This window comes from Mobula hypostoma, chromosome X1 (assembly GCF_963921235.1).
Source record: "Mobula hypostoma chromosome X1, sMobHyp1.1, whole genome shotgun sequence".
Lineage (NCBI taxonomy): Eukaryota > Metazoa > Chordata > Chondrichthyes > Myliobatiformes > Myliobatidae > Mobula > Mobula hypostoma.
The window spans coordinates 35,183,748-35,196,950 of NC_086128.1; the positions used below are offsets into that span (position 1 = coordinate 35,183,748).

General features: G+C 41.9%; 1 protein-coding gene across 2 annotated transcripts in view; it reads right to left on the bottom strand.

Moving 5' to 3' along the window:
- The window catches only part of LOC134340243 (potassium voltage-gated channel subfamily H member 8-like), a 221,502-nt gene that overhangs the window by 54,743 nt on the left and 153,556 nt on the right, over positions 1–13,203 (bottom strand). For both annotated transcript variants that reach the window (XM_063037244.1, XM_063037245.1), the window contains exons 11-12: positions 6,482–6,696; positions 134–172 (exon numbers count right to left, since the gene is read on the bottom strand). In XM_063037244.1, the coding sequence (XP_062893314.1) occupies positions 134–172; positions 6,482–6,696 (254 nt within the window). The remainder of the gene's footprint in view (positions 1–133; positions 173–6,481; positions 6,697–13,203) is intronic.

A 13,203-nucleotide genomic window follows, 5' to 3' on the forward strand; every position in this document is an offset into this window, starting at 1 on the left:
AGCTCCAATATGAATGAAATTTCACAGAATTGTACCCTTATTATCAATGATTTTCATTCTCCCATTTCGGTTTATTGCTAGTTACCATCACAAGTTATAATACACTATGTTCAGAATAAATTAGCCAACGTACCTGAGGGAGTCTTGGAGACTTGGAGCATTTTGAGATTCCCTGTGAATACAATATATGGAGTTTATACCATGCAATTAGCTGGAGCAGGCCACACTGAGTTACATCTGAATTTATATGCAGTACAATATATTAAATGTAATCCTATTCACAATACAACCAGATACTGCTGCTAGGAATCTGCAGACACCTGAGTATGGCTTTCAAGATGGTGTTGTCTATAGCCATATTCATTGACTTTAAAAGACTGGATAGCAACTCTAAGAGGCTGGTGCCATCCAATCAATTTGCCCGCAGGGCATGGATTCACTTTTTTTCAATTAATTTATGAAGCGTAGGATTTGCTGGCCAAGCCAACAATTATTGTCCATGCCAGTTGACCTAGAGAAGGTGACGGTGAGCCCCATCTTGAACTGCTGCTGTCCATGCTGTTAAGGTTTTCTCTCAGCAGTGTTCATGGCTGAGGTCCAAGGTACTGACTGAGCAATGATAATGGAATGTAACTTGGAGGGACGTTTGCATTTGGAGGTGGGTATGTTAATTATCTTTCCTGATGGTGGAGGTCATCAGGTAGGAGATGCCTCCAAGAAGATCTACACACTGCAGGTAAATTCTGGGAGTGACTATGTAGGTGGTACGAATACAAGAAACTGGAGGAAGACTAGGCCCTTCTGACCCTCAGACTTGTTCGGCCATTCAGTAAGATCAGGGCTAATCTTCTGCCCTGTCCCCATATCCAGTGATGCTAGTACCCAGAAATGCATTCATCTCTATTTTTAAATGTTGTACGTGAATTTGGCGCCAGTCATGCAGTTGCCTTTATTCTGAACAGTTGTTGAGGCTCTGGGGTGTCAGTGGAGCTGCACACATCCAGACAAGGGAAATACGGTCTGTTATTTCAGAATAAGACTCAGGTTTATTATCACTGATATATGTTGTGGAATTAGTTGTTTTGTGGCAGCAGTACAGAGCAATACATAAAAATTACTATAAGTTACAATCAGAAACATATCAAAATAAATCAGTGCAAAAAGGGAGCAAGAGTGAGGTGGTGTTCATAGTTCATGAACTGTTCAGAAGTCCGATGGTAGAGGAGAAGAAGCTATTCCTAAACCGTTGGGTGTGTGTCTTCAGGTTCCTGTACCTCCTCTCTGATTTCTTATATTTGCTCACAACATAGACAGAGGCCAGAGAGCATTCAGCTCTCAGACCATTCCCCCCACTTAGTTTCCTGTAACAATTTTGTTCTCACAATATACAATTGATTTGAGCCTGGTAATGGCAGGACAGTCTTAGGGGAGTCACCACCTACGATTTGGTCACGTGACACACGTGACTGATCCAATTATGCATCTGGTCAAGAAATTAGTGAATTGCTCCTGGTTAGTCTAAATCCACCACCTAAGTGTGATTCAAAGGGCAAACTCGTTATCAGTATGATTTCATAAAACATGGATATTGAAATGGCAGAGGGGCAAAAGAATTCGCCATGACAACATCATTCATCTTCCAAGACAACCTGTTCACTGTCTGGTTATAAAGAGAAAAGAGCCTTTGGATAAAATTATGTGTCAAAATTTCACGATTCACAGTGTCCTGGTAGGAAGGGTGTCTCCAACCTTCATGCTTCCCTAGATCCATCTGCCTCTCATTAGTTTCTCTCTCTCTCTGCCATCATGTCTCATTCACTTGCCATTGTCACCTAATTCGGCTTCCTGATCTAATGTAACCTGCCTGCCACCTTACATCTCTCCTCAGTCCACCAATCACTTCAAACTCCTATCTCACCATTCCCTTTCTCCTCTCTATACTGGCTTCTCTACTTGCAGCCCTGATGTGGAGTTGTAATCTGAAACATCGAGAATTCTTCCCCCACCACTACAGATCCTGCTCGACCTGCTGAGTTCCTTCAGCATATGGTTTGTTGCTCCAGATTCCAGCATTTGAAGTCTGTCATGTCTGCTGACTCTCAACATGTCGGGCCACTTTCTTTACCGGGGAAGTGGGAGTGTATTAAATTGTGGGAAGCATATAACTAAACGTAACTGTGCAAACATCAGTGATCAGACCAATTACCTAACACCACTCCATTCACACATTACTCCAAATTTTCATTCCGTGCTATTGTAACGCTTATCATTGCTACAGTGTGAAACTGATCTGGAATTTAATTTCAATTAACAACTGTGTTAAAATAGGGCATGTGTTAATTTATCACATTGAGAGGAAACTTAAACATCTCAAATACTTCTTATAGGCGGTTGAGAGATAAAAATTAGCTTCATTTGTCACATGTATATCAAAACAGAGAGTGAAATGCATCGTTTGCATTCATGACCAACACAGTTCGAGGATGTGCTGGGGGCCAGCCCACAAATGTTGCCATGCTTCCAGCACCAGCAAAGCCTGTCCATAACTTATTTACACTAGCCTGTTTGTCCTTGGAATGTGGGAGGAGATTGGAGCACCCAGAGGAAAACCACTTGGTCACAGGGAGAGTGTACAACTTCCTTACCGACAGTGACAGGAATTGATCTTACAACTGGCACTGTAAAAGCATAATACTGACTGCGATGCGATGTGCTGTCCTGAGAAGGAATTCATAAATGCTACCAGAGCAACACACACAAAGTGCTGAAGGAACTCAGCAAATCAGGCAGTATCTTTGGAAATGAATAAACAGTCGACGTTTCGGGCCACAACCCTTCTTCAGGATTGGAGAGGAAGGGGGAAGAAGCCAGAATAAGAAGATGGAGGAGGAGGAGGAGTACAAGCTGACAAGGTGATAGGTGAGACCTGATGAGGGGGATGCTGGCCCTACTCCTACCTCTTCTCCTCACCTGCCTATCACCTCCCCCTGGTGCCCCTCCTCCTTCCCTTTCTCTCATGGTCCACTCTCCCCTCTGCTATCAGATTCCTTCTTCTCCAGCCCTTTACCTTTTCCACTTATCACCTCCCAGCTTCTTAGTTCATTCCGCCCCCCCACCCACCTGGTTTCACCTATCACTTTCCAGCTTGTACTCCTTCCCCACCCCTCTTATTCTTGCATCTTCCCCCTTCCTCTCCAGTCCTGATGAAGCGTTCCGGGTCAAAACATCAACTGTTTACTCATTTCCATAGACACTGCCTGACCTGCTGAGTTCCTCCAGCATTGTGTGTGTTGCTCTGGATTCCCAGCATCTGCAAAATCTCTTGTGTTCCTAAATGTTTACGAATGCTTTCACTTCACTATGTTTTATACTGAGGGCAGCTGCTTCTCTATCGCCATAACTTTTAACAGGCAAGTCATGAAAGGAGGTATTTTACCCCATCCTGTGGCTGATTAATGTAATCTTCTCAAGTGCAACAGGCTGCTAGCTCTTATCTACAAGCCCAGAGGAATTATGATTGTTGGTGAGTACATTTAATCCCATCAGAAGAAATAATGTGTGTTACTGATACTGGGCACAGAACAACCACTGCGTCTAATGTTCCAAAATTTTCCAGCCTTCAGTGGAACATCCTGAACAATTCAGAGGAATATATCTGTTGAGTCTAGTGTGATGCTCTGTATTAGCATGCATCAGACTTGTCACACCTTACCTTTTGTAAAGTTTTATGGGACAGAGGTTTCGGGCAGAGACCCTTCATCAGGATTGGATGAAGGTGCTTGACACAAAATGTCTACTGTTCATTTCCCTCCATAGATGCTGCCTGACCTACTGAGTTGCACCAGCATTTTGTGTGTGTGTGTGTGTGTGTATTGCTCAAAGACGGCACTTATCCATTCTTGAAAGATACTAGTAAAAGGGATTGGTTAAAAAAAACAATCTGAAACTCTTCTGGCTACTGTTTAATTTACATTTATTTGACTCCTTGGATTTAACCTTCCCAAATGCCATTGTGGAATTTGAACTCACGTATTTGGATTAGCACATCAGACCTCTGACTGCTAAACATTATACTGGGGTACCCTGTTAGTAATCCAGGCATTGAGCCAACACTGTAATTGAAAACCATAACAATGACTGCAGACCATGAAAGCAAGATACCACAAATAAAATTTCTGAGTTTGGTTAATGGAGCGTTTGTGTCTTCTCTAATAAAGCAATGATTTTAAATCTATTTGTGTTATCAGAGTATATTCTCAAATTCTGGATTAAGTTCGGCAATTGCTTTTACATTCTAATAAACACAGCTGTGTTAGATCTTATGATACATGCTTATACGTAGTGAAAGCTTTAGAACCTTAGAACCATTAGAGTCTTGGAGTTATACAGCACAGGAAAGAGGCTCTTTGACCCAACTCATCCATACTAACCAGGTTGCCTAACTGAGAGACTCCCATCTACCTTAGGTCCATGTCCCTCTAAAGTGCTGCAAGTTTAGAGGGTTCATATCCAACCTTCCCATCTATGTACCTGTCCAAATGGTTTGTTAATGTTGTAATTGTACCCACTTCTACTGCTTCCTCTGGTAGCTTGTTCCATATGCCCACTACCATTTGTACAGGACAGTTGCCTTTAAGGTCTCTTTTAATTCTTCCACCCCCCCCCCCCAAACTATGACCTTTAGTTTTTGACTCACCTATCCATGGAGAAGTCTTTGGGCATTCACTTTATCTATGCCCCACATGATTTTATAATTCTCCACAAGGCACCTCTCAGTGCCCTACACTCCAGGGAAAAAAAAAGTCCCAGACTATCCAGTGTCTCCTTTTAACTTAAACCATATCCAGCCTTTCCTTATAATCTCTCTTATATCATAGAAGCAGGCTATTAGGTCCATCAACTGACTGCTAGTTCTTTGCTAAGTGATGCATTCAGCTCATTTCTCCAAACTTCCCCCGTTGCTTTATTAATTTATCAATTTTCCTTTACAAAACCACAAACAAATGTGCATCCCCAACACTTCCAAACATGCATACCAGATCTCAAATGGCTACAGCTTCCCTTCATTGACCTGATATAAAGCTTTGTCTAATCTACCCTCAACATTCCCTGCTCCAAGGAGCAAAACTCCAGAAACTGTTGCCTACCTTCAAAATAACCTAATCTAATCTAATCTAAATTGAATCCTTTCTCCCTAGAATTATTCTAGTAACTTTGCTCTGGACCCTCTTTAGGACTTTCATATCCTTCCTAAAGTGCAAAGACTAGAAATAGATGCAATATTCAGGCTGTAACCTCACTATGTTTTATAAAGGTACCCTGCTTTTCTGTTCTTTGCCTCCACTCTGATTGGCCCTCTACCCTGTATTCACATGTCACTCGTTGGCAGTCCTGGTCATGATAACAAATATTAAAGCACATTCCCAAAGAATGTTATGGGTCAGTATACCAATGAGATTACTCTTCAATAAAGGGTTTCCCATGTGAATGATTCCTGTTATCGAAAGAACGATGTAGGGCACAGAGTGCCTGCAGCTCTTTAACAGAAATCCACCAACAGCATATCTTCTAAAAAAAATTGTGCAGGTTCTTAATACAATGATCTTCTCACCTGGAATTTGTACTGCTGGTGGAAAAGTGGATATAATGCTGTGACAATCAGCAGTTCTGCCATGAAGGGAAAACTTTTAAGTGTTCCTCCTCAACCCCCTTAGCAGCCCCCCATCCCACCTCCACCCATCTGGGCCTGAAACATTGTTTTTCTTTCTGCCTGACCTACTGAATGTTACAAATGTTCTTGCTTTTTATTGCAGATTAGCTGCTCCAGCAGTTTAAAAAAATGATTTTAATTCTTTCTTGCAAACCGCTTAGAAAGATCCTACAGTAATGAAATAGCAACAGAACATTTGCATGGGCGTGCATTCACAAAATAAATGGTAGGGCATAAACAGTCCAAATGCACACAAATCAGTCTTAGAATATGCATCATTTTCAAACGGATGTAGAAAGCAGAATAAACTAGCAAGGAACAATGAAACTACAGAACTAAACATTTTTATCCATCATTCATACACATCAGTCAAAGCACATTTGGAAGCCTATAATCAAAGAAAATATTTAAACATCGTTGTTTATACTATTCAATGCATTCAAAGACACAAAATATAGTTTCAGTGACTCTCAATGATCAATATAAAAGAACCACAATAAAACATGAAAAAAAAGACTTTCTCCTCTAATTGCAATTGAGGATAGTTGAATTTGTCAGTTGGGTATATGTTCATCTTCCTGGAAGGCAATTACATGGACACAGAAGTTCATGGGTAGCCAAGAAAGAAGGAGAAAACTTGAGAGTAATGTAGCTCAATGAATTTACTCCCAGAATCCAGAGATCCTTTAAACTATTTGTTTGCAAATTAATGCAACCAATGTATTAAAGCTTGTACATAGAAGTGAAATATTTTCAGAGGTCTGCTCTTACCAGTGCTTCACGTCCTTCTTCAAGGTTGAAGGTCAGGTCACGGTGGATGTTAGATAGGAATTTGCTTGAATACTCAGGGTAGAGCTCCAACACCTCATATAAACCCCTCAGACTGATGTACTGCAGGTCACAATAAGTTAATGCTTTCACGTCAGCATTTGTTTTAATCACTTGGCCCTTGGTTGAAAGATCTGCGCCAATCAAATCTCCTTTGCCTGCAATGGAAAACAATTCAGAAAATTGTTAGGTACCTTAAACATCAATTAACTTTAGATCCAAATCTTTTTGTAGGATGTTAATTGGGGAAAATAATATTGACCAGAGTTTGACATGGGATGTACAGTGATCTAAAAAGGACTGAGAATGTGCTTTCTTCATGAACTTGAACTATATTTAGAAAGACATGCTGGATAAAACAGCATGGGAGGAAATTCAGATGGATAAAAAGCAACTGTAAGGCCAGTTGGTCCAAATGGTTGCTATCTGCCATAAAGTCAATGTTTGTAATTAAAATATAGTTATCAACTGACATCAAAGAAATAGAGTACTGGATATGAATTTTAAAAATTCCTGCCTGTATTTACTATTCAATCTTAGTCAAAGTTCAAAGTTTATTCATCTTCATCTAAATCATTTTTATTAAGATTATAAGGGCACAATTAGGCTATTCGACCCATTGAAACTTCTCCACAATTTGGTGTTCAGGAGATATATTCCATTATGCACTCAGGTTGAGCTTGTCAAATTCATCAACTTGCCTCCAATTTCCACCCTGCCCTTAAATTCACTTGGGTCTATTTCTGACACCTCGCTCCCCTTTCTTGATATCTTTGTCTCCATCTCTGGAGACAAACCTACTGATTTCTAAGGCTATCTTGACTACACCTCTTCCCACCTTAAAAATACTATTCCCTTTTCTCAGTTCTTTTGTCTCTGCTGCATTTGTTCCCAGGAAGAGGTTTGCCTTTCCAGGACATCAGAGATGTCCTCCTTCAAAGAATGGGGTTTCCCTTCCCCCACCATTGATGTTGCCCTCATCTGCATTGCCTCCATTTCCCAAAAATCTATGCTCACTGCACCTTCCCACCGACCTAACAGGGATAGAGTTCCTCTTGTCCTCACCTATCATCCCATGAGCCTCTGCATCGAACACATCATTCTCCGCAACTCCTGCCATCTCCAAAGGGATCCTACCACCAAAAATATCTTCGCATCTTCAGGAACCCCCGCCACCTAGGACATGCTCTCTTCTCGCTGCTGCCATCAGGAAGGGGGTACAGGAGCCTCAGGACTCACGCCACCAGGTTCAGGAACAGTTATTACCCCTCAACCATCAGGCTGTTGAACCAGAGGGGATAACTTTACTCAACTTCACTTGCCTCGTCACTGAAATGTTTCCACAAATAATGGACTCACTTTCAAGGACTCTTCATCTCATGTTCTTGATATTTATTGCTTATTTATTTATTATTATTTACTTGATTTTGTATTTACACAGTTTTTTGTCTTTTACACTCTGGTTGAATGCCCAAGTTGGTGTGGTCTTTCAGTGGTCCTATTATGGTTGTTATTCTAATAGATCTATTGAGTATGCCCGCATGAAAATGAATTTCAGGATTATATATGGTGACACATATACTTTGAGAATAAATTTACTTTAACTTTGAACCCCCCGCCTCCACTTTCCACAGCAATTGCTCCCTCCGTGATTCCCTTGTCCATTCGTTCCTCCCCACTAATCTCCCTCCCAGCACTTAACCCTGCAAGTGGCCAAAGCGCTACGTCTGCCCATTCACCTCCTCCCTCCCCTGCATTCAGGGCCACAAATGTCCTTACAGTTGAGGCAACACTTCACATGCGAATCTATTGGGGTCATCTATTTTGTCTGGTGCTCCCAATGCAACCTCTTCTACATAGGTGAGACCCGTCGTAAATTGGGCGAATGTTTCTTTGAGCACCTCTGCTCCATCTGCCTGAAGTGGAATTTCCTGGTGGGCAAACATTTTAATTCCGATTCCCATTCCAATCCATAGCCTCCTCTTTGCCATGATGAGGCCATCTTCTGGGTGGAGGAGCAACACTTTATATTCCATCTGGGTAGCCTCCAACCTGATGGTATGAATATCGATTTCTCCTTCTGGTAAAAAGACTTTTCACTCCTCCTCTCTTTTTCTTTTTCCCACTCTAGCCTCTTACCTCTTCTCACCTGCCTATCACCTCCTCTGGATCCCTTCCTCCTTCCCTTTCTCCTATGCTCCACTCTTTTCTCTCCTGTCAGATTTCTTCCACTCCAGCCCTTTACCTTTCCTCCCAACCTAGCTTCACCTATAACCTTCTAGCTATTCTCCTTCCCCTCCCCCTACCATTTTGGTCTTGACCCAAAACTTTGACTGTTTAAAGATGCAAACACAAGGAAATCTGCAGATGCTGGAATTTCAAGCAACACACATAAAAATTCGTCCTGACGAAGGGTCTCGGCCCAAAACGTCGACTGTACCTCTTCCTAGAGATGCTGCCTGGCCTGCTGCGTTCACCAGCAACTTTTATGTGTGTTACTTTGACTGTTTATTCATTTCCATAGATGCTGCCTGACCTGCTGTGTTCCTCCAGCATTTTGTGTGTGTGTTGCTCTGGATTTCCAGCATCCACCGAATTTCTCTTGTTTTTACTCCATTATGCTACTTATTAGCATGAACACCAAATCAAGGTATAGGACCAATGATCAGCCCTATACAAGAAGTCCAGATAAGACCTGCCAAAAGGGTATCTTAAGAGAGAAAGAACAATTCCAATTGAAGTTAGAGAAGGAATTTAATGCACATTACCTCTGACAGGGCTTACAGGTCATTACTTCCTACAAGGTGAAACCTAACATCGTGAATGGGAGTGATGTTTCACTCCCAGATGAGCTCAACGCCTTTTATGCAGGGTTTGAAAGGGAGAAAAGAATTACACCTGTGAGAATTCCTGCAGCATCTGATGACCCTGTGATCTCTGTCTCAGAGGCTGATATTAGAGCATCTTTCACGAGGATGAACCTTTGCAAGGCATCAGGCCCCAATGATGTACCTTGTAGGGCACTGAAAACCTGTGCCAACCAACTGGCAGGAGTGTTCAAGAACATCTTTAATCTCTCACTGCTGCAGTCAGAGATTCTCACCTGCTTCAAAAGGACGACAATCATACCAGTACCCAAGAAGAACAGGGTGAGCTGCCTCAACAACTATTGCCCAGTTGCATTCACATCTTCTGGAATGAGGCGCTTTGAGAGGTTGGTCATGGCCAGAATCAACTCCTGCCTAAGCAAGGACCTGGACCCACTGCAATTTGCCTATTGCCACAATAGGTCTACAGCGGATGCAGTCTCACTGGCTCTCCACTCGGCCTTGCTTGGCCTTGGACCCCCCAGACAACAGCAATCCCTATGTCAGGCTGCTGTTTATTGATTACAGCTCAGTGTTCAACACCCTCATACCTTCAGTACTAATCAACAATCTTCAGAACCTCGGCCCCTGTACCACCCTTTGCAACTGCATCCTTGACTTCCTCATCGAGAGACCATAATCTGTGTGGATTGGAAATAACATCTCCTCGCTGACAATCAACACTGGTGCACCTTAAGGATGCGTGCTTAGTCCACTGCTCTAAGTTTGCTGATGCCACTATTGTTGGCAGAATCTCAAATGGTGATGAGGAGGCGTACAGGAGTGAGGCAGATCTGCTGGCTGACTAGTGTCAGCAAGACCAAGGAACTGATTGTGGGCTTCAGGAAGGGGAAGTCGAGCAAACACACACCAGTCCTCATCGAGGGGTCAGTAGTGGAAAGGGTGAGCAGTCTCAAGCTCCTGGGTGTCAACGCCTCTCAAAATCTATCCTGGGCCCAGCATAATGATGCACAACAGTGACTATATTTCATTAGGAGTTCGAGGAGATTTGGTATGTCACCAAAGACACTCGCAAATTTCTACAGATATGCTATGGAGAGCATTCTAACTGGTTGCATCACTGTCTGGTATGGAAGGGTCACTGCACAGGATCAGAAAAAGCTGCAGAAAGTTGCAAATTCAGCCAGCTCCATCATGGGCACTAGCTTTCCCAGCATGAAGGACACTTTAAGAAGGCAATACTTCAGAAAGATGGCATCTATCATTAAGGACCCCCGTCACCCAGGACATGTCTTCTCCTCATTGCTACCATCAGGGAGGAGGTACAGGACAACACACACAGAATGCTGGAGGAACTCAGCTGGCTGGGCAGCATCTGTGGAAAAGATAAAACAGCTGACATTTCGAGCTGAGACCCTTGAAGGGTCTCGGCCCAAAAGATTGACTATTTACTCTTTCCATAGATGCTGCCTGTCCTGCTGAGTTCCTCCAGCATTTTGTGTGCGTTGCTTTGGATTTCCAGCAGATCTTCTGACGTTTAGGAGGTACAGCAGCCTGAAGATACACACTCAATATTTTAGGAACAGCTTTTTCCCTTCCGCTATCAGATTTCTGAACAGACAATGAACCAGCTCATGAACACTACCTCACTCTTTCTTGCTCCCTTTTTGCACTACTTCTTTAATTTAATTTATATGAAATAAATATTATATATATGTGTGTGTGTGTGTGTGTGTGTGTGTGTGTGTGTGTGTGTGTGTGTGTGTGTATTTACTTATTGAGATACAGTGTGGAATAGGCCCTTCCGGCCTGCAAGTCTGATTTAATCCTAGCCTAATCATGGGACAATTTACAGTGACCAATTAACCTACCCACCCATACGTCTTTGGACTGCGGCAGGAAACTGGAGCACCTGGAGGAAACTCCTGTGGTTACAGTGAGAACGTACAAACTCCTTACAGGCAGCAGCGGGATATATCTTATATAAATTTCAATAACACGTATATCTTTTAGTCATTTATAGCTTTAAAAATGTATTGCACTGTACTGCTGCCGCAAAACAACAGATTTCATGTCAGTAATAATAGACATGATTCTGATGGAGTGAAATTCCAGTTAGCCTTGCTAATACATAGGTACTGAAAGGTTACCTGCCCATTCCACGGAGTGAAGGAGATACGTCTCTACAGTACAAACATAAGACATACCGGGAGTTGGTCATGCAGTTCTCTGAACCTGGTCTTGATCCGGCAAATGAGTGAACATTTGCCTGAATTTGTATATTTCGTTCTTTACTTTTATTAGAATGTGAATGTTGCTGACAAGTCAGGCATTTGTTGTTCATTCCTGAGTGCCTCTAATCTAAAGACCTTGGCCATTTCAGAGGGCGGTTTTATGTTTTATTTATTTTCACCTTTTGTGAGAATTGTTCTGGTGAAAGCTGATCATTGCGGATTGTTGGCTCTGCCACTTTCTCCAAGATGCAGCGTGACTTACCAAATAGCGTTTCCTATTGCTCTCGCAAATCCTTTAAGATGTTGGTTGAAACTGATCGGTTTAGCATTATATATCAAATTGAAGATCAAGCAACATGCACAAAATGCTGGAGGAACTCAACCCTTCATTAGGGTTGGGTCTGTCAGGACTTTCCCAGTACCCTTCATCACTTCTGATGAAGGGTCTCAGGCCGAATCGTCGACTGTACTCTTTTCCATAGATGCTGTCTGGCCTACTGAGTTCGCCTAACATTTTGTGTGCGTTGCTTGGATTTCCAGCGTCTGCAGATTTTCTCTTGTTTGAAATTGAAGATCAAGTTTATTTTCATAGACATACCATGATCTTTTGCAGAAGCACGGTTTTCTTCTGAAGTACTGAATATTTGGTTTCCCACTGAAGCTAAGGGCCACCGAGCTCCCTTTTTACTAACAGATTCATTTCTTGTGAATCAGTTTAATGTCCCTGTAGTCTGAAGTTTCCAAAGATGATTATTACTTGTAAATTTATTTATGGTAATATTACTTTGTGTGTGGTGTGTGTGAATTATATATACTGTGTTGCGCACTTGGTCCAGAGGAACGTTGTTATGGTTGACCGTCAATAAACTTGAACTTGAATTTGAAAAGGATCTTGTGCTAGTGTGAAGAACTAACAAATGCGATTGAACAAAGAATTTTACAGAGAGCCCATCACCTTTGTGAATTGCAAATGATAATGCGATAAGAATATTTTACAGCACCTCAGTTTTTTCCCTGATTGCTGTAAAATCACTCGGGGCATCAGGAGTTCCTGAATCATCAGGAGCTGCTTCAGAGAAGTGAGAATAATCTAGATCCTCTTTCTAATTCACTAATGGCCCTGCTATTCAATGATGACATTAAAAGATGAAAGGCGAGAGTGAGCCAGTTTAACAATTGCATTTAAATTGCAGGAAAGGATTGTCTAGTAGTTCATAAAAAAATCTGCAAGCTGTTCTCAGTTTGCAGCACCTATTACATAAGTCTCAGTGAAAGAACTCCCTCCTACACACATTATATAAACTTGTAGCCTAGCAACTGCAGCATTATCAATGTGGATTTTCACAGTGCCAGAAAACAGTGCATCAACAAAATAAACTGATTGGTGTTTTGGCAAAAATTTTAACCTACTTCAGGGCCATTGTTGTTTAAAATCAGATGGCAATTTTTAATCAAGGAGAATGCACCTTGTACCTGATTATCAAGACACAAACAAAAAATCATCTCAGTTGGAAAACAACAGACAAACAGGATAAGCTGGAAATCTCTGCCAATGTTTGTACCACTAATGAAATGTGTTTTTTTCTTCTTGCAAACTCGTGGA